At 37.2% G+C, this 21,646-nt stretch overlaps 1 protein-coding gene across 2 annotated transcripts; it reads left to right on the top strand.

Moving 5' to 3' along the window:
• Positions 1-750: 750 nt before the first annotated feature.
• On the top strand, positions 751-20,873 carry vaspa (vasodilator stimulated phosphoprotein a). Of its 2 annotated transcripts, XM_007252456.4 has the most exons (13): positions 751-1,043; positions 9,490-9,661; positions 11,986-12,151; positions 12,257-12,314; positions 13,949-14,276; positions 15,485-15,615; positions 15,819-15,864; positions 16,008-16,041; positions 16,171-16,213; positions 17,035-17,097; positions 19,002-19,074; positions 19,182-19,239; positions 19,994-20,873. In XM_007252456.4, the coding sequence occupies exons 1-13, from the start codon at positions 1,039-1,041 to the stop codon at positions 20,029-20,031; spliced, it is 1,215 nt and encodes a 404-aa protein (XP_007252518.2). In that variant the 5' UTR covers positions 751-1,038; the 3' UTR covers positions 20,032-20,873. The 2 variants fall into 2 exon arrangements, with proteins under 2 accessions (XP_007252518.2, XP_049324952.1); XM_049468995.1 differs by lacking the exon at positions 17,035-17,097 and having other exon boundaries at positions 752-1,043.
• Positions 20,874-21,646: the final 773 nt, after the last annotated feature.

Consider the following 21,646-nt stretch of genomic DNA (forward strand, 5'->3'; position numbering starts at 1 on the left):
TTATATACATATCGAAGCAAAAGAAAAAATAAAAAATGAAGCAGAAGGAAACTTGAGATTAAATAAGCAAAAAACTTTTGCAACATAATCCACAAAAATCAACAAAAACATAAAATTAAAAACAAAAACTTGGAAAATCCATACACAAATACTTTTTAAATTATTGCAAAAGATAATTAAATAATTAAGACTATTTTTATATTTTGTCTGTTTTTAATTTGCAGTTTACACTGTTTCCTTTTGATTCATTTTTTATTTTAAATTTGTTTTGTGTAAAACTTTTGGCACAAAATAAACTCACAATAGGATTTATTGTGTAAACTTTTTAAAATGACATTCAAATGCTTGAATCTGGTGTGTCTGGTGAAATAATACTTGACCCCTATGAATATTGTGGCCTCCTAGATCCTCCACTTGCTGCTTTAGGATGTGCATCGAGTGTCCACAAGAGGTCAGGATAAGGCTAAAGTTTCATTCAGCTGTATATAGATTAGAATGGCAAAAATGAATGTAGCAGATTTGCCACTATACCAGCCTATAGTTGGAGCTCTTCGTCTTCAGAAAAAAGTGACAGTTTAGCCTGCTTTAGGTTGTAATATTGTTTTGTTAAAGCAAGAGAAATAAATGCAAAAAATACAGTCTGAAATTAGCATTTTATAAGACACAGTTAAACACAAACACTGCAGTGGCAGTTAACGGTACTATAATCAATATGTGCAGTATAAATTAGGCTACATTCAAACTACACACACTTATCGAGCTGTAAACAGCACTACAACAGGCTACGTGTGTAAATGTCTGTTCTGGGCTTTAACCCTCTGTAGTAGTAAGAAGTCAACAGTCCACAGACTTTGGTAACTCTTGCTCTTTACGTCTCTCCTCCTTTTCAAACCAGGAAACTGCGGGCTCGCTTTCAACAGCAAGCTCGAGCGGATGCTTGTCACCACTGAGAGCTACTTCTCCAACAAACAGATGATTTTAATTTAAGCCTGGCCTTTTTTTATTATTAAACTGGACTGACCAGTTGAAGCCCTGAAAATGAGGTAAGACTGCCCATTTGTGATACTAAGTTTTAGGATCATTTTTATTTCAGCAGACTGGTTTTAAGCTCATGCTTTTGAACCCTAAGTTTAGCCTGTCGAGTGTCGCAACTTTGTAACGACTGCTGTGCTCAGTACTCTCAGTAGATACTGAATTACCTGAAGTGTAATTATTAAAATTTTACTATAGATCATTCATTCGGCGAGAAACTATATAAAAATACTCCTTGCAGCTCAGACTTTCTTAAAATATGGTTCTGAAGTTTGCATTTAATCAGAGTTACGGTTAAACTGTGTCACCTTTAGTCAGAATTAAGGACTTCATGATTATTTACACTCAGTGTGAGTCACCTTCAACCTACGCCTAGTGTGAAAAAAAACTTCCTTAAGCAACATGTTCTTTTGTTCATTGTTTCTGACTACTGTTGTAGGCCTATTGTAAGTATGTTCAGTTAGAGTAAAGGCTACAGGAGGCTGTGGTGGGTGGAGGTAACATCCCTGCTGAAAGAAACCCCAGCATGATTTAACCTTTCAGATTGAACCCTGACAGGCACAGAGATTTCTTCAAAATGTCAGATTTACTGATAGACAGCTCTGAAAAAAATTAAGAGACCACCTAAGTTTCTGTATCAGTTTCTATGATTTTGCTATTTATTGGTATAAGTTTGAGTAAAATTAACATTGTTGTTTTATTCTATAAACTACGGACAACATTTATCCCAAATTTCAAATTTAAAAATTACAGTGTAATTTAGAGCATTTATTTGCAGAAAATGAGAAATAGCTGAAAAAAAAGATGCAGAGCTTTCAGACCTCAAAGACTTTTTACTCAAAGTTTAAGAGTTCAGAAATCAGTATTTGGTGGAGTAATCCTGGTTTTTAATCACAGTTTTCATGCATCTTGGCATGTTCTCCTCCACCAGTCTTGGATAACTTTATGCCTGCGCTCCTGGTGCAACAATTCAAGCAGTTCAGCTTGGTTTGATGGCTTGTGATCATCCATCTTTCTCTTGATTATGTTCCAGAGGTTTTTAATTTGGTAAATCAAAGAAACTCATGATTTTTAGGTGGTCTCTTATTTTTTTCCAGCGCTGTATATGGAGCCCCTAAAGTTACCTCATGTAAAAAAAAAATATAACGCTTATACGGCTTATTAAAGCATAGGAACTAGATCCTAATGCATGGCCATGACTTATTAAGGTGTGGAATGAGCACCAAAATCTGGCCTTGAGCTGTACATGAAGGCACAGAGATAGAAAAATGTACGTGGCCACGACTTATTAAAGCATGGGAATGAGATCCTAATGCATGTCCAGGATTTATTAAAGCATGAGAAGGAGAACCTAATGTATGGCAATGACTTATTAAGGTGTGGAAATTAGATAATGCATGACCACGGCTTGTTAAGATGTGAAACCAAAATCCTAATCCGTGACAATGACTTACTAAGGTGTGGAATGAGCACCAAAATCTGGCCTTGAGCTGTACATGAAGGCACAGAGATAGAAAAATGTATGTTTTGTCGTTAACTTGAGTAACCCAACCATGTAACCCAACCATTTCCTCTGTGCAGTTTTGAAAATGTGAGTGCAAAACTGGTGACCGGTGTCTATTTAACACCTTTTGATGCTGTTGTTCAACAATGATAAAAATAAGTTACATACACTACATGACATCCGGATGAACTCTTCAAGTTCATGTGTAACTGTTAAAAATAGTTGAATTACTTAATTTCCTGCAGTTTTCTGCCCTGACCCTGCCTGGCCTGTATCTAATGGCTCAAATTTAGCCATGTTTCAGTATATATAGTGGTTTGCACCAGTAGCCTGAACTGAACATTGCCTTATTAAAGTCTAAAATAAAAAAAACTGGTCCAAATACACATAGAAACATATGTTAAAACAACTGTTTGCATATTTACTGACTGAAATATGATATTCTTGTCATATATTTTAAAAGATCTTCCTGTTCATTCACAGCTGGGGTCTTGAAGAAAGAAAATATAATAATCATGGGTATTTAAAAGATTATATCCTTGGTAGTCGACTAATATGATGTTTATTTTTTTGATTAGTCGATTAGTCAACGATTATTTCTGCCATTTCTAAAAACCAGACACTAGACACAGCAGAACATGAAATTTAAAAGGCATTTAAATGTCTAGATGTTGTTTAAACATGGAAAGTGCTGATATTTACTGAGTAAATATGTAATCTGTTGTGTTTAGGCACTTTGGGAGACACAGACTAAGTTGAGTGTAAACTGTGTGAATGAGCCATTTACCCATCTCTCATTGCACTTCTGTCCCCAGCACTTTGTGTAATGCATGACAAATTAACGATTAGTCGACAATGAAATTTGTAGTTGACAAATTTAAATAATCAACATTGTCGATTGTAGCGACTAATCGTTACAGCCCTACTAGCCTTTTATGAGGGTATTGCTGTGAGGATTTGATTGCTCTCAGCAGCAGGAGCCGTAGTGCAGTCAGGATATTGGATGATCACCACCCACCTGCCAAATGCCCAACTCATTTCAAAAGTATTCGTTGGGCACCTTTATTCCAGAGACAAAGGTTCTACTGATCCACAATTTAATGCTGGAGAGCTTTATATAACTCTAGCCCACACCAGGCTTTAGACATGGTGCTTATAGCTTTGTGTTTATCTGCTCCAGAGAGTCCTATTCAATTGGCAGTAGTTTTATTCCTATAGGGACTAGACATGCTGACTGTGTGTGTGCTTTTGCACTTCTGTGTCAGCAATGAGTGCAACTAAAGTAGCTGAATGCATTAATTAATATATGTATTTTTAATATTATAATATCTATCACAGGACAACATCATCATGCAGCCCTAACACACAGTATTTAACACAGAGTATTGCATTCAGACTAGGGATGCAAATTATCGATTAATTCGTTAATCATTAGTTGATTGATCTTATCGATCGACTTTCGATTAATTGATAAGCGGCGTTTTTACCTGAATTTTAGTGTTTCAATAGGGCCTTTAAAAATACCAGCTAAATAGTTAAAACACTGAGCTCAAAAAGTATATATTATATTATGATAATTATATTGTATTATATTATATTATATATTCCTCAAGTAATTATGCATTAGGAAAAGAAAGCAGACTTTTTATGGTATAAGAAAATACATTCTTTAATTTAAAAAAAGAAATAAATTAAGGACTGGCTCAGTTTTTGCGTTTTTGTACCATTAGACATATTAAAAAAAAAAAAAAAAGAATAGAAGAAATTAAATAGAGAGCCAAACAGATTATTATTGAGCCTATAGATTATGAAGAAACTGCATCCAGGCTATTAATTAGGAAATCCTCAACAATCCTCAATGCAATGAGATCCTGAAACCCTGTACCGTCAACTGTCTTGATCATGCTGCATATCCTCTCTGTAATGTCCTCCGCCCTTCTCTCATCACACGCTCGCGCTCTCAGTGAAACTGTGACGGCGTTCAAATGATAACTGAGTGAGCTAGTGGAACTGTTGTATTTCAATACCGCATTACACAGAGAACATTTGACTTCTTTGCCTAAATTAACAATGTTGAAATGGTCCCACACCGCACTTATTTTCGCCCGCTTCATTTTGTTTTCAACCCTGGTCTCTCGCGAGTCGTGTTCACCTCTCGTTCTCACGCTCTGTTCAAGTTACTACAGTAGCGCCCTCTAGCGATTAATCGCGAGTAATACATTTTGTTCGAGCAACCTCTTGATCGACAATTAATCTAAAGTCGATTAATCATTTGCATCCCTAATTCAGACAACATATTATTCCTTCAATTATTCATTATTATCCTGACAGGCCTACCAAATGTCATATTCTGTTTTATTTACGGTCAAATGATAGTATGTAGGTTATCTCTTAATCAGAATCAGGACCGATAAGGTGGAGACAACTATCAGACAGTAAATATCTTTTAAAGCAAACAGACTTGAGGCCTTTGTACTGTATTTGAACAGATCATTATAGAGAATATAAGAGAAGTCACTTCACACCAGTTGAGGAGGATATATATGTTTAGTACACAGTGCTAAAACATGTGGTGTGAATGTGCATATCTCTATCTTTATTTTAGGGGCCTGGCTTTTGTGGTGTGCGTGTATTAAAGTCTTTAGGCTTGTTGCTTCTAACCACAGTTAACAGTTTTTACCCTTGTTCACAGAACTTCTACACCATTTAATTAGAAGGTCACACATTTTAATTGTATGAGGAAAAAAAAGTAATAAGCTTACTTTCTGTAATTCTGTTGTGTGATTGGGATTATGTGAATTAGTACTGACAAGATAACGTACTGTATATACCATACTTGTGCTAATGGAATTTGGCCTTGACCTTCAACCCATCCGTGCAGTAAACACAAGCACACTGGTGAGCACACTCAGTAAATACACACGGGAGTGGTGGGCAGTGAGGGTTAAGGGCCCTACAGCCTGACAAATCTGGGTATCGAGGCCATAACCTTGTTGTTGATGGTTTGGTGATTTAACCACTCAGCCACCACTGTCCCATAAAGTACTAGCATATAAAGACTCTAACACAGGCGGTATTATACGAATACAGTAAAACAATGACCTGCTTTAACATGAAACAAAATGACCCCTGACTTTTTTTCTTGGAAACATAAGGCTATCAGTTTATCAAGACACCCACAGAAACATAACTGGAAATTGTTATTGGTCAGAATGCTCACAGCCAATAGTAAAAATCATTCTGATTGGTAAGAGGCTTATTTGGACCTTAGTTCAGTGTCAATATTGCAAGATTAGCATGTGTGTCCTGTTATCTTAATTTTTTTTTCTGGTGCTTGATAGAGGAAGTTCCTTTCGCATGCATGAGTCACCGTTTTTAAATTCAGGTCACAACTTTATCACCACAAAGACTTACTGACTTCTTTTGCACTTACCCAACCCATAGTGCTCTCTTATTCTCTTATCTCTTAATTTTCTAAAGGCAGTACAAACAGCAGTAGCAGCAGTACCTAAGATTTTTCTTTTACATTTTTAAATTGAAAGCAGTAGCTTTCCTAAATGAGGAGAGGACACAATTTTATGATTAATTGTATCAGTATCCTGGCATGATCATCCCTGCGATGTCTATAAACAGAGTAGTAGTTGTCTGATAGGTTTGTTGGATGCAATTGATCTCTACATTTTGACTGCATTAAATAAACAGGCTCTGTGCAATTACACATTCACACCAAAGATGTCCCTGTATCCCCAAAATCCCCCAAACTTACAAATAGTCACTTTAAAGAGATTAAACTCACATTGAAGTCACAGAAATCCATAGGACAAAAGAAATATTCCAAAGTGAGCAATCTATAGATGGCAGTGGCATAGAAATCTCACCTTTCAAAGCTTAATAAGGAAAACCAGTCCTATTCAAGTAAGAACAAAGTATAATTAACAAACAAATAGTATAAAGTCACTTTAAATCAGTAGTATGTGACATTTGGTGTTTCTTGCTCTTGGGCTTTCAATACAGTTGAATACAATTACAGTCGATTTCACACTTTGTGTCACCCCTCGAGATGGACGTCTTTCTTGTGTGTGTGTTTTGTGTGTGTGTATGTGTTTTAGTCTGTGTGGACTCCTTACTGAATATTTTGCTATAAAAGGAAGATACAGTAGTGTCTTCATTCTGACAGCCTAATCAAATCTGTGCAGGGGAGAGAGTAGGCAAAGGTGGATATAAAGACGGTCTGATTTTGCAGACAAGCGAGAGCACAGTTTTCTGTACAACCTTATATAGACATGTACGTGTGTGTGTGTGTGTATCTGTGTCTGTGTGTATGTGTGAAGGCGCATGTGTTTAATTGTCAGTCACTGTCAGCAGTGAACCGCAGTTTCCTACTCCGTTTTACAGTAGTGACTGAGACTGTGCCAACCATTATACATTCATGAAAAAAATGTAAAGCATTTTAAGACTTTTATAAGTCCATAAACATTTAGACAAAAAGAGGAACTTTTCTGTACTGCAGGAAGCCGCCGAAAGGCTTCAGCATTTCTCGATTTTCATGAGTTTCTTTTTACGTGGTATACTGAGTAAAGCACTAATTTCACCTCTGTTTCTGAGAGAGAACTTCCTCATGATTATCGTCTCATATCCTCTTTCAGCTCTACTCAGGCTATTTCAGTGGTCAGTAACCCTGCTCACAAAGACCTGCAACCTTTGACTCGAACCCTGATTGGTTTAATGATTAGAGATGCACAGTGAGATTAGAATGAAGTATACAAATGTCAAAAAAATAAATAAATAGCTGCACCTAGAAGAAATCGATCGATAAGAAATAAACTCATGGGAAGATGTGTGTCATGGCCTCGTCCTGTTTTGTGTCCTTCTGTCTATCTCTGTGTTTACCTACCCCCCTCTGCATGTGCCCTGTGGGTGTACCCCTTTATCTCTGCCTCTGTCTTCAGTATGGTCACCTGTTTGTTTGTAGTTCCACCTCCTTGTTACCTGGTCCCAGGTGTTTCCTGTTTCCTGTCCCTGTCCGTATGTATAAATACTTGCCTTTGTTCCTGTGTTCCTTGTCCCTGGTTGTACGTCCTAAATTTTGTTTATAAATCAAGTGCGTTCGCTCTCCTCGTCTTCTTCCTGCTCCGTACATGACAATGTGGCAGACTATCATGGCAGCGGATCATCTTCATCTTTGTCAGCTTTGTCATCTTTGTCATGTATCAACTTTAGATGGCCTGGTATCATGGTGTGGGATGCAATTTTGTTCAACCTTTGGTCCCTATTATTGGCACATTGACAGCACAACGTTGAGTTAATAGGTCCTGCAACCGGTGACCCCACCTTTTCTGAATGCACAATGCAATCTGGTGCAATCGTTTTTCAACAAGACAATGTTCGTCCACATACTGCTGTCATCTCAAGAGCTTGCATTGAAGGGACAAATACTGTCATGGCCTGCTGCATCACAGACCTATCACTGGTTTAAAATGTGTGGGATGCTACAAGACGTGCTATCAACACTCGCAGCACCACTAGAAACCTCTACAACTCTTTGCTGAGACGCTGAGATGTCTGATATATTGCGCTACACATGCATTACACACTTTTTCTGCATATGAAGCTCAATAAATACAAAAAATATTTGTATAATTTATCAGCTTAAAATGAGCGTACATTAAAAACACTATCTGACAATCTTACCAACAGGGGTGACAGCTAACTATATGGCCCAGCCTTAAAGTGAGCACTTATTGGTTTTTATACAGAGTGTGTTTTTCAATGCTCTCAGGTCAGGTTAGTCCTTTTTAGGTTAGTTCTGTTTTCTGATCAGAATCAGGGTGCCATGTCAGCGGAAGTCAGTGTGCAATATTGCGCATGAGACAATTGCAGAGGAAGAGGGAAAGGTGCTCCCACATCCTCCTCTTCAGTGTATGTGTGTGTGTAAAGTTGTGGCCGTGTGCTGTGTTTTTCTGTTCATCTTTGGTGTGTGTGTGTGTGTGTGTGTGTGTGTGTTACAGAACAGTTTCATGATTTACGGGTTGACTCTTTTACCTGTGGTAGCTTTATGTGGTGTGCTGTTTTTGTGACACTTGTAACTCATTTTGAAGTCCTTCCTGTTTCAGTTGAGTCTAAGATAGCTGTTGAATGCCTACTTTTAGTTCCTAACCTTCTCCTCACCCTAGAATTACAGCTTCACTGTGTATTGTCAAACAATTTCTGCATAATAAGCATTGTTGCAATATCATTCATTTTATACATATATATTTTTTTCTGAAAATGCATGCACACACAGTTTGTCCACTCCCTGTACAAAAGTATTGCCAAGAGAATACATGCTGAATGGAAGGTGTGTGCTAAAGAGGTATAATGTCTTCCAGCATTGAGCTGTGGAACTGTGAAATTATGGTGATCCATACATTACTTTTAGGATGGGTTGTAGAGTTGAGGTCAAGATATGGTGATTATCTAATGCAAACAAATCCACACAAAAAGCTCCAAAATCTACTACTAAGCAGTAGTGCTCCAACATCTACTCCAACAAAGGCAGGTTAGACTCACATACAATTACATACAATACACTACAATAAACATATTGGCATTAACAGTATTCATTAATGATAAATAACTTTCTCCTATCATGCAACATCACTAGATACTTAAACATGCTTGCAGGAGAACACTAACTGCCGGTTTTGTTATGTTAGCTAACATGCCCAAACTGGCGAGCCTTACGTAGGGCACTGGTTTGGGCTACGTCATAGGCAACGTGTTGACGTATAAACCAGCCTTTACACTGAGAAATAGGGGGGCAGAGGGTGGGGTATTCTATGTATGTGTATATGCAGTATGTTTTACTTTATATTATGTAGCAGTCAGAAATTGGTTTTGTTTCCAAAAACATGGTGCCTTATTTCTCACCGACCTCTGTCTGAACTGTTTGTGCTCTGTTTCCTCTGTTTTAGTGAGGTGAGTATGTGCCAGGCCCGGGCCACCGTTATGATGTATGATGACGCTGGGAAGCGCTGGGTCCCCGCTGGCTCTGGAGCTCAGGCGGTCAGCAGAGTGCACATCTACCAAAATCCCGGTAACAACACCTACAGAGTGGTGGGCCGCAAACTGCAGGCGGATCAGCAGGTATGCAGTCTGGGAGCAACTGGCTTTTAATTATGTTAAGTTGTTTAGGAAAAACATGCATGTTGACAAATGTGTTGCTATTTTAGATATAATTTCTTTTAAATTCTGATGGAGGCAGTTAAACAACTTTACATTGTTTAACAAATGTTTTAAAGATCAACTTTCAGAAATTTCACAGTAAACTTTCAGCATAACATTCACAGTAAAGAAAAATACAGTACTCAGTATATTCCAGTAACGTAAGCATTAACACTGCAGCCCAGTGCCAACTCAGAGTCACATTTGGCAACACAGAAAATAAAAATGAACCAGGAAGTCAACAATTATGTGAAGAAAACTCCAGTTAAATTCCAGTACAATGTTAAAGAATACCATAATGGAAGATAGGCTGAGAAAACAACTACATATTGATGATGAGGCATGCCCAAAATGCAAATAGATGGTGCCAGGAGCCAATAGGAAATGTTTTACTCATCAAGGTTGCACTGCTCAAAAGCACCTTTAAGCCCCAAATTGTGCACTCACTAAACAAAACTACCAACTTAACCGTCACAACAACCAACTCAAGGTTTACTCACAGACACAGATTTGTTAAGTATCTTTCATGTGAGAAACCTTAGTAAACAGAACAACAGGCTGGGTTTTTTTTAGTGTATGTATAATCTAACTAAGAAACACTTTCTTCTTCATTGATATAATAAGGAACGCTTGGATAAATATGATATTACAGGTGAAAAAAGTTAGTAGTTTTTAGTGCTGTCAACATTAATGTATAAAACCATGCAATTTATTTCATATTAGGCAAGTGGTATTAATGAAATGGCTGATTTGTGTAGAGTATCCTTTAAAAGTCTTATAAGAATGTTATTTATGTTATTTATTTAAAGTAATTCTAGAGGATTCTTCTTCTACTTCTCTTTTACGGTAATATTAGATTTTATGCAAAACAGAGCCACAGAGAATGTCTCTCTAGTAAGGAAATAGTGTGTGCTTCTTCCGGGCCTGTGCTTTTCATTGTTCTGTAGTGTTCTGGTGTTTGCGTGACTTTAGCTCCTCTCAGAAAGGTCAGATTGTTTCACTGCCCTCTTTAGTTCTCAGTGTTGGTAAGGAGGCATCCACACAAAACCAACCTTTTAGAGAAGTCTGCTGATTCTTCTACTCTGAGAGCACCTGCTTTGCTGTATAACGTGTGCTGTGGAGGAAGAGCATAGGAGTGTGTGAGCGTGGGAAGCTAAGAAGCTGGATGGCATCTTAGTGGTTTAGTCTGATTATTGTCAAGTCTCACCGTGAGACTGTCTGCAGCTGGCTTCCTGTGTGTGAGTGTGACACGACTGTTGCCTCGCTTTGCTGATCACTGCTGACTTTCACCAACAACAGATTTATCAGAATAAACTTTTTCCAACCACATTTGGATCCATTTAGCAGTATTACGAGCCTTTTGTGTCTGCAGAATATTTATTTAAATTTCATACAAAGACAGAGTAACAATATTTTTTTCAAGATTTACTCTGAATGAACACTATTACAAATGCAATGTTATGTTAACTTTCCCATTAAAATATTTTTATAGTTTTATAGGGCTGCCTGGTTAAGATGACACATTATTTAACCTGTTAAAAGAACACATTTATTTTAAAAGTTTGTTTTCTTAAAGTTTTAAAGATTGATATGTATAATTTCAACATTTACATTTTTTATTTAGCTATTTTCCTCAAGCCTAAAGCTACTTAAACTATTTGGCACAGGGCTATCTTGTGTATTTTGGGGAAATTACACAGAAAAATAATCCACATTAACCATTATAAAAATGCTTTCCATAGAGCATTCAACATGCAGCTCTGGGGAATAAAAAATAAGTGACCACTAAAAAAAAATGAGTTTCTTTGATTTTACCAAATTGAAAACCTCCGGAATATGATCAAAGGGAACAATGGATGATCACAAGCCATCAAACCAAGCTGAACTGCTTGCATTTTTGCACTAAGAGTGGCATAAATTTCCCAAAAGCAGTGTGTACGACTGGTGGAGGAGAACATGCCAAGATGCAAGAAAACTATGATTAAAAATCTGTCATTAAAATATTGATTTCTGGACTTATAAAACTTTATCAGTATGAAATTGTTTTGTTTGCATTATTTGAAGTCTAAAAGCACTGCATCTTTTTTTTTTATAGAATAAAACAATAATGTTCATTTTACTGAAACATATACCTATAAATAGCAAAATAAAAAAACTGATTCAAAACTGAAGTGGTCTTTTATTTTTTTCCAGAGCTGTATACAATTTGTCATGTTTTTCTTAGATCATGCTTTGTGTCTTTCCAGGTTGTTATTAACTGCCCACTCATCAAAGGCATGAAGTATAATCAGGCCACTGCAAGCTTCCACCAGTGGCGTGATGCACGACAGGTGTGGGGTCTGAACTTCAGCAGTAAGGATGAAGCTGCACAGTTTGCTAGCTCCATGATGTACGCCCTGGAGATGCTCAGTGGTAAGTATTTTTAAGCCCCCTTTGAGGATTTGGTCAATTGCGAACAGTTTGTACATCTTTTACTGACTATATTGGAGAGTTGATGGGTTATGGTTTCTTTCATAGGTGCACCAGCTCCTCCTCCGCCCGTGCAGAATGGACCAAGCGTTGAAGAGCAGCAGAGGTACTCCGGAGTTTAGTGGTTTGAGTCGCTTACCACTGTACACAGCCTGACTTAACTCATCTAACCACTGCTCACATATTCTCATTTCTTAAGTGACTCAACACAGGCCTGTTGAACAGCATACAAACTAAGGTGTTAAAAAATCAAGAAACTACCCTCTCTTTAAGTAATGTTTAAAGATGAGTCTATATTCAGCATTTTATCAACGTGTAGTTGTATTTTTATGTCTCACAGCCATTCCTAATTACATTGTGCTCATATCCATTAAAAAAAAACAACTTATAATTAAATTGGCTTTTTTATAACTAATGTGCCTTAAAGACTTTCTTTGGTTTTACCAAATTGAAAAACTCAATCGAGAGGATGATGGATGATCACAAGTCATTAAACTAAACTGAACTACTTGATTTTTTGCACCATGAGTGGCATAAAGTTATGCCAAAATGATGAAAGCTGTGATTTTAAAACATGGTTATTCCACCAAATAACTTGATGTCTTATTTCTTAAAATTGAAGTGGTCCCTTAGTCCCGTTAGTTCTGGGCCATCATGCTACTAACTGTGTACAAGGGAAATGCATGATGCTATGTAACCCAAGTCATATTTGTGTAAAATCATATAATATTATTCTGCTTAGCTTGTCCAGAAATGCATGTGTAAACCGTGTCATCTGTGAGTGGCTTATACTTCCTGTATTTAGGGTTAGAAATAATTCTTATTCTTGCAATATCATTTCATGTTGCTTTTCTATCACAAGTCTTAATAACCCACATACTCACACCTGCACAGTTCCCCCTGCAGGCAGGAGGCAGAGTCTGTTTGGGCTGAGCGTGAACCTTAGACCTATGTGGTTCCTTGTGAGGTCACTCTGGTAGCCTGCCCAGGAAACCTCATAACTGTGACATAAAACTCAGACTCAGGCTGGAAACCTCAGGCCTTTGCACCCAGCTAATGACATTTGCATAAATAAATAAATATTTAAAAATATAATAAAAATACTAACATTTATTTCTTTTATAGACTCTTCAAAAATGTCAGACAGCCGTACACTTAGACCAGGGGTGTCCAAACTTTTTTTGTTGGGGGCCAGAAGAAGAAATATATATGAAGTCATGGGCCACAAACTCTGTAATAAAGCAAATAATGAAATATACCACTTTAAATAATAAATTTTCCTGATTAATTTTATTTACACATCATTTTACTTGACTTACTGTCTTTATCTATCTTTGACAGTGTTGTGTAAACTAAGATTTTTCAAATTGATGTTTCATTTCATGATGTCTCCTAATATTAAACTCCTTTAGACTCTTTTGCCCTTTTCTGCGCTACAACTAAGCACCCTCTCCGCTTATCGACTCTTTGGCCCGTTTTTCTGTGCAACAAGTGAGCACCCTCTCCGCTTTTAGACTTTTTTGCCCGTTTTTCTGAGCTACAACTTTACTCTCTCTTTGGCACGTTTCTGACACCTAGCGTTCAAACTTTGAATCTCACATTCACCTGCACTTAAAAGCGGGCCAACTTTCATTCTATTTCTAAAATACCTCGCGGGCTGCTCCAAAAAAAGGACACCCCTGACTTAGACCTTCAGGGCACAGTTTTAGCTATTATGTTTTGTTTTTTGTTTTTTAACAGAATGGAGCGAGAAAGACAGGAGCGAGAAAGACAGGAGCGAGAGAGACAGGAACGAGAGAGACAGGAGCAGGAGAGACAGAGACAGGCTGCTGCTGCTCCTCCAGCTGCACCTCCGGCTCCTCCTCCAGCTCCAGCTGCAGCTCCTCCACCTCCTGGAGTCCCCCCTCCACCTGGACCCCCACCTCCTCCTGCACCCCCTCCCCCACCCTCAGGTGGTGCTCCACCTGCCCCACCACCCCCACCATCAGGAGGAGGAGGTGGTGGAGGAGGTGCAGGAGCAGGACTAGCTTCAGCTCTTGCTGGGGCTAAACTCCGCAAAACAGCAAAGGTAAAAGACATTTAATCACATTTGAATGTTTACAGCTTTGAAAACTGGGATGTTGGGATGCAAACAGAAGTTCTTGTTCCTGTGTGTTTTTGCGACCTCATGTACAAGTACCAATTGTACCTGATCATCATGTCATCAGCTGCCCACTTGAATTCCAGATCTATTAAGCATTGGTAGGAAACTCAACAATGAGAGTTCAACAACTCATCATTCATTGTGTATTTAGTATTGTTTTAAGTTCTTGTATTTTAAATAAACAGTGCTCTTGGTTCTGCTATCAAAAAATGAAGTGAAGAGCAGCTCTGAGTGATCCTGCAGACTAAAGTGCTGCCACTATGATCGTAAGATTGCTGGTTCAAATCCCGTTTATGTAGCTTGCCATCAGCTGCCGGAGCCCTGAGAGAGCAGAAGTTAACCTTGCTCTCTCTGGGTGAGTAGATAGCACTCTCTTTTCACATCACTCCAGAAGGTGATGTCCACAGCACAATGTATCGGAACTGAGTCTCTGCGCTTTTCTCTGAGCACACTGGCTGACTTCCTATCGGAGGAGGCATGTGCTAGTCTTCACCCTGCTGGTGTTGGGAACTACTAGTGTCCCTAATGAGTAGGTTGGGTAATTGGTCTTGTAAATTAGGGAGAAAATGGGATAAAATTAGAAATAAATAAAAAAATGAGGTGAGGATTGGGAAGTAAAATAGTCAAATCTTTGTTCATTTAATTTAAACAATGAATGCTTATACTATTACATCATATATATACTGTTATGCTTTTATGCCCTATTGGTGTAGTATTAGCTAGTCTGGTCAGCTTCAGATAATAGTGACTGGTTTTAAGGCATCTCTAGTTTGTTCTTACAAGGTAACTTATGCAATGTAAATGTTTTTCCCAAGAACACAAACCAGTTCTTCATTGTCTTTGTTATTGAGAAACACCCCTGGTGACCCACACTAATATTCACTTTTACAGCATTTTGACAAATGTCTTACCCACTACACTGTGTCACCACCCCAGCACGCCTTATTCTATAAATCTCTATTCTATAAATCAATACAGTTTATAAACAGGCCTAAAATGTGCTAAATGTGGATTCAGGTATATTGGGGGATAGAAAACACAAATATGACAAGACCCATGGGGTCCATAGGCCTGGTTTTGTGCACCACTGAAATAATCTGTTATAACTTTTGTTCTTATCTTGTTTTTTGTAGGATGAGAGTGGAGGTCCTGCTCCTGCAGCAAAGGAGAGCAGCCCAAGCTCAGGAGGAGGAGGAGGTGGTGGTGGTGGAGGTGGTGGAGGAGGAGGATTGATGGGAGAAATGAGTGCCATCCTCGCAAGAAGGTTATTAAATATGAAATAGAAATAAATAGGAATTATTCTTGAAACACCTGGAATTTTGTTTTTTATTGTTTTTATCTTTTTAAACACATTTTAGTTTTAAGAAACTAGAAAGAACATTTTAGAAGTTAAACTTTTGGTTAATCTTTAATAGTGAGTTGTGAACTTTTAAATTTGTCCTCATATGTCTACAATTTATTTTTCAGACGGAAAGTTGCAGATACTCCAGTGGCGAAGAAAGAAGAAACTACTGTAATTTATTTTCAAAAATTGCACAAATCAAACATATATCCCAGATAATGTATCCCAGATAAACACAATCTATTCAAATTCAAATTTCAAATTTTAGCAATAAAATATTGATGCTCATTTATGTGCATTTCTGTTTTTTGTAGACCGATTCACCATCCTCAGATACCAAATCAGAAGGTAAAAATTGCATGCAGACTGAAGAAACCTGCACTTTCCTCCATTACAGTCACATTGTGTAATGTTATGTTATGTATATAATAATATAATTCTGTCCCTTTTCTTTTTTATGTATTCTTATATCTCCAGAACCCATCAAAAAGCCTTGGGAGAAGTCTGGGACCATACCAAGGTAATGAATGTCTGCAGATGTGTTTTTTTCCATTCTCTAGGGCTAACTTCCCAGTTTCTTATCAAATATCAAAGAAGCAAACTATTTGTGAATGGGATGATTTATGAAGTATAGTACAACAGTACTCAGTAAACAACCAAAAAATACAACCAAAAGCAAAACTATGAGACTCAAGAAAGAGGTCAAACCCAGAATAATAATAATAACAACAAGCAAATAAGATGAAAAGAGAGAGGCACACAAACCAAAATCATCCAGAATCATACACAAAAAGTTTATTGGGACACCATAATGTTCAATATCTAACTACAGGAGAATGTTGCCAATTACTATTCAGTTTGTCCCAAACAGACTAAATGCAGACAGTTGTGAGTGGGAACATAGATAAATGGTTCTGCCTGGTTAGAGAAGGTATAGCAGAAAATAAGTCCCTAGAGTGAGAAATTTAAAAAGGAGTCCTGAAATTTTGACAACTCAAAAATTAAGAAGCAGCTGTAGAACCTGATATGGGCAGAAGCTGTAAACAGAAGCTGTATTCAAAAGTCAAGGTATTCGAAGGATGCAACTAATGCATCCTTCATGGCCCTTGGTTACCCACAATTCAGTTCATGTACAACTTATGTGGAAAAAGAAAAACAGCATCAGTTCTGCCAGCTTTGTAAAATAGAGTTTTTTTCTCTATTTTACATCCATAAATGCATGATCCCTGCTAGGCCTCAAGTGAGTTGATGGAATATCTCATATGGATGAGGTATAGCAGATAAGGGTAATTACAGTAGTTTGCATCAGTTAAAATTAAAGAACACTGTTATTCCACTTAGAAGTAACTCCGCTCCTAAGGGCCAGGAGAAGGGTCCTACTCCAGTCTCCAGTTCACTGAACAGGTACTCCTACTCCTGCTGCAGCTGCAGTGTGTATAAAGTGTTTATTTGTGCATTTGTGTGCCACGCCTTGCAATGCAGCACCCTAATGCATGGGTGGCGCCTCCCAGCAAATCAAAACTACTGAATCAACACTGAAATCTTATACATTTATCAGTACCTTTATTGTGGTTGAAGACAACAGCATATTTTTGGAAATATACTTTTTGATCTCATGATTTTAGGGTGAACGCACCATGTTAGCTCAATTACAAATTATTTATGTGTTTAATTTACAGTTAAGCGATTAGATTGAGAGTGGTAATCCTTTCAACAGCTATATATGTGAATGTCTTATAAACTTTGAATTTATGCTTATTATGGTTTTAAAAATCTGTTGCATATGATTTCAGTATTGATTCAACAGCCAAGGGTTTCAGAGCTTCAATGTCAATGGTTTGCTCTCCAATGTTGTTCCTTGGAAACATGTGCAGTGGGCTTTTTTTTTTATCTCAAAGTTCTATTTTAGCGATCTATAGGCGAGACATATATTGAACATTGTGCAGCTTGATTTAGGACGTGTCTGTGTGTCTTTGGTATCGCGAGCATGCAAAAATATGCCTTGCGCAGCTCGAAATATGCAAAAGGCATGTACTAATTTTCTTGATTAATGATTGATGTGTTTTGGGCGTAACAGGAAATAAAACTATCAGTGTTTCACTTGCTATTCGCTTTAAAAGTCAGGTGTGCTCTGACTTTGGCGCATTGGTATCTTAACAGCGCAGACCTTTGCACGTCTCAGCAGAGGATACTGACCTGTGCGTTCAGATAATTTAAGTTATTTCATTCTTTATTCTGTTTATGTTTAATGTTAAAGCTGGATTTGTGTTTTAGCGCGTCTGTGTATGTATAAGGTATCCGTAGGTATGTACAGGAGACGGTTTACAGTCAGTGGCGCAACTGTGTTTTTTACGCCTCCCAATTAGCAAAACGCCAGAAATTTACCGGAAAACACTTTACTTCCAGACCACCACACCCATCAGTGTTTAGATTTATTCCTAAACTCCAAAGATATTTTAACTGCACAGGCGCAAGGTGTGAAACAAGTGTTCGCGGGGTGAAAGATAGGAATGAACATCTGAACATGCCTTGCAAAGGGTGTACAATAGGGCCCTGTGACTCTTAATCCAGTGGGCGGAGCTGCTGTTGAAGGACTGCTCTGTCTGTCAACTCTTTTACTGTCTTAATTTCCTGGCTCTGCTGTACACACAGCTGTGGTAGACTATTTTTGGAACTTAAAATGATGGTTTGGTGACAAACATTTTTTTAAATGTTCTTTGTTCTCCTCTTATCTGAAAAAATGCTGTCATGTTTAGTGTCCAAAGATTTCTCTTTAACTTTAGACTGTAGCATTAATGCTAACAAAAAATGGAAGTCAATAGCCTGTTCATAATAGCTGTATTTGTAAGTTGCTATATACTTGCTTCTATTTTTGTCTACCTCTATTAATGCATTTGCTCTACATGTATTGTAAAACCATACTGACGAGCCCTAGAACCACCTTTTTTGTTGCTGAAGAAGCTAAACATTTTTTACAGTGTATTAATTTTTGTAAGTATCATTTTGCTCTTATACACAATAGACAGTCTTTATAGAAGTGGACCACTGAATATAATCTGATTTAAACTAAATTTAAATACATTAATTGGCGAAGACATATTTAACTAATATCTTAAGTGTCTGCAGCTATAAAGCTAATGTAGCTAGCATGCTGTTTGGATTGTATAAATTTGATTTTGCACTGAACCATTGCTTTTAGCAGCTTCTGGTGACCATGATTTCTGGACTGATGAAGAGTGAGTGAGGCACTCCAGAATGCATTGTTGTAAACAGACTTCTAATGATCGTAAATGACTTCTCTTTCCCAGGCAAAGGCCAGGCAGCAGCACAAGTGACTCTGGCTCTAAAGACTCCGGTGTGGATATGGAGAAGTTTAAGCAGGTCAGAGACTCTTCCACTGCTACTGCCTGTATTTATTATTAAGGAGACAACAAGGCTGCTTGTTTTATTAGTGCTTCACTGTTTACGTTTGTTTTTTATGATTACAGGAGATCCTAGAGGAGATGCGTAATGAACTTCAGAAAGTAAAGGATGAAATCATTGGAGGTTAGTTATTTAAATGAAAAATGTTTACAGTAGTAAATTACAGCAAGCATGTCAAATGGCTACCACAGTCCAATTGAATTGAATAACTTTTGCAGTAGCAACATATAATCACATCAATCAGTATAGATATACTGAAATGTATAGTTTCATAGCATTTGTCTTGTAGTCCTTCTGGGATCTAAGATGTCTCCGTTTATTGAACGCATTGCCAACGTTTACTTGCATTTAACTCGGTCTTGGCTCATGGATCTTTTTTTTAGAAGAACACAAGCGGTGTTTTCCTATTTTGTGTACAATACTTGCCAACTGAGAATATAAAAAATAGGACTGGAGAATGGTTTGTAACTGGGATCAGAGTAGGGCTGCACGATATTTGAAAAAATTTACATGGCAAATGTTCCTTTTTCGACTATATGTATTGTGATATTAAACAATGCAGGGCCACTGACGCACAGTTTTCGACACGCGAGTTTACAAGCACGTGCCCATCCATGTGGATGAAGGCCATCCGGTCGTGTTTACTTATGCACGTCCTGCGATGTGACTATTGCGCATGCGAACATTGCGATGGCGATGCTTAAACAATGTATCGTGCAGCCCTAGATCAGAGGAAGTACAAATAGATTTACACTCTAATAAAAAGTTAGTGATGAGTTAATGCAAAAAATAATACATAATGGTCCTTTAACTTAAATCCCAAGCTTGCTCCTCAGCCTCAGCCCTTAACTGTAACTTTTGTATTTCTTGCCCACAGCCCTGGTGGAGGAGCTGCAGAAGTTAGGCTCCCCCTAGTGGATGAAATCACGCATTGCAGTGAAAAAGTTGAAGCACTGTCAACACAGGAAGCTGCACAAACCAGGAAGCGAACCAGGCTTGTTACTAATGTGTCTGTCAAACTACACATAAAGATGCAGATTCAGCCCAATAAAAAGATGTTATAATTTTTTTCCCCAGCAGCTGCGCTTTATCTATGATTTTTGAAAATGTTCTCTAACACCTTCTCCTCTTTTGCAGTCTCTAGTTTTCTCATATTTTTTCTGATTTACTGGAACTTTGGAATGTTTCTTTTGTTATACTTATGCCTTAAAAAAGAGTCTATTTTTTTAGCTTACGATTTACTAAGTGCCTCTCGTTATCAATAATATAGATTAGATTTAGCATACTGTACTAATCCACACATTCACAAATACCACATTATTTATTAAGAATCCATCTCTGATTTCACCAGTATTATTTGTGTTTGTACTGAAAGGCTTTTCCAGGTGAAAGACTTATGCATGTTATGAACGGTAGGAATGTTATCTTGTCCAGTATTTTCTCTCAGGGATTAGTGAATGCCAGTAAATGCATAATTTGTACATTTAAACATTTCATTTGATTTACATTCTCCAGTGTCAATAATGATTTCTGCAGTTGTGGGTGCTCTTATTTGTTTCTTTGCATCTTTTATGCCCTTGTTTGTTTGTTTTTTACTGAAATGCTTCTCCAAAGCAGAATGTCTATTGTTATATTAACTGGAATGTACCGTGGTTTTAAAATAAATTTGGCAAACCTTTGAGGCAAAGAATTAGTTTTCTTCAGAGTTTAAGAAACAACTATTTAAAACTTATATGGAGCTCTGAAATACAACCACTTGTGCCAAACTTGTCTGTCTGTTCTTTTTCATTATCTAAATTAACATGGTATTTGTTTTTCACAAAAATTCTGAACATATCTAATATATAGTTAACTTGTTCCGATTGCTAAATAATTTGCTTCTGATATCTGAACATTTAGTTGTACTCTTTATGGGTGATTCTCACGAAGACCTTCACATTAACATAAAAAAGTTTTTCACCTCATTGCAGCATTTTTTCAAGTTGAGAAGCTAAAATAGAATGTGTATTTTACTATATTGATTTTTTTTCATTTATTTTTTTTTAAATAGAATTTTATTATCATTTGAATCTGATATGATCCAGAATAATTCTCATTACCGTTACAGTAAATGACGAAGCTAGATCAACGGTTCAAAACATTTTTTGATGATTAATTTCATATTTCCACAACAAATTCCATCAACTTAACAGCACAGTCCTTGACAATTACTTTGATCTTTTTTATTTATTTATTTATAGTTAAGCAACTCTCATTACCGATGCAACATTTGTAAAATATCTTTTAATTTTTTAATTAATGGAAATTATTTTAGAATATGTTTGATCAAAAACTCATGTGGACAACAGGTGAGGGATATACTATAATAAAATGAAGAAAAGTTATGATAAGATGTGAAACATTTAAAAAAAATTAACATTTTAGATCCATAACGGTAATGAGAACACAATTAAACGGTAATGAGAATAAATGTAACGGTAATGAAACTTAGTTAACCCTTGTGTGGTGTTCGGGTCTGTGGGACCCGTTT

This window comes from Astyanax mexicanus, chromosome 20 (assembly GCF_023375975.1).
Source record: "Astyanax mexicanus isolate ESR-SI-001 chromosome 20, AstMex3_surface, whole genome shotgun sequence".
Classification (NCBI taxonomy): Eukaryota; Metazoa; Chordata; class Actinopteri; order Characiformes; family Acestrorhamphidae; genus Astyanax; species Astyanax mexicanus.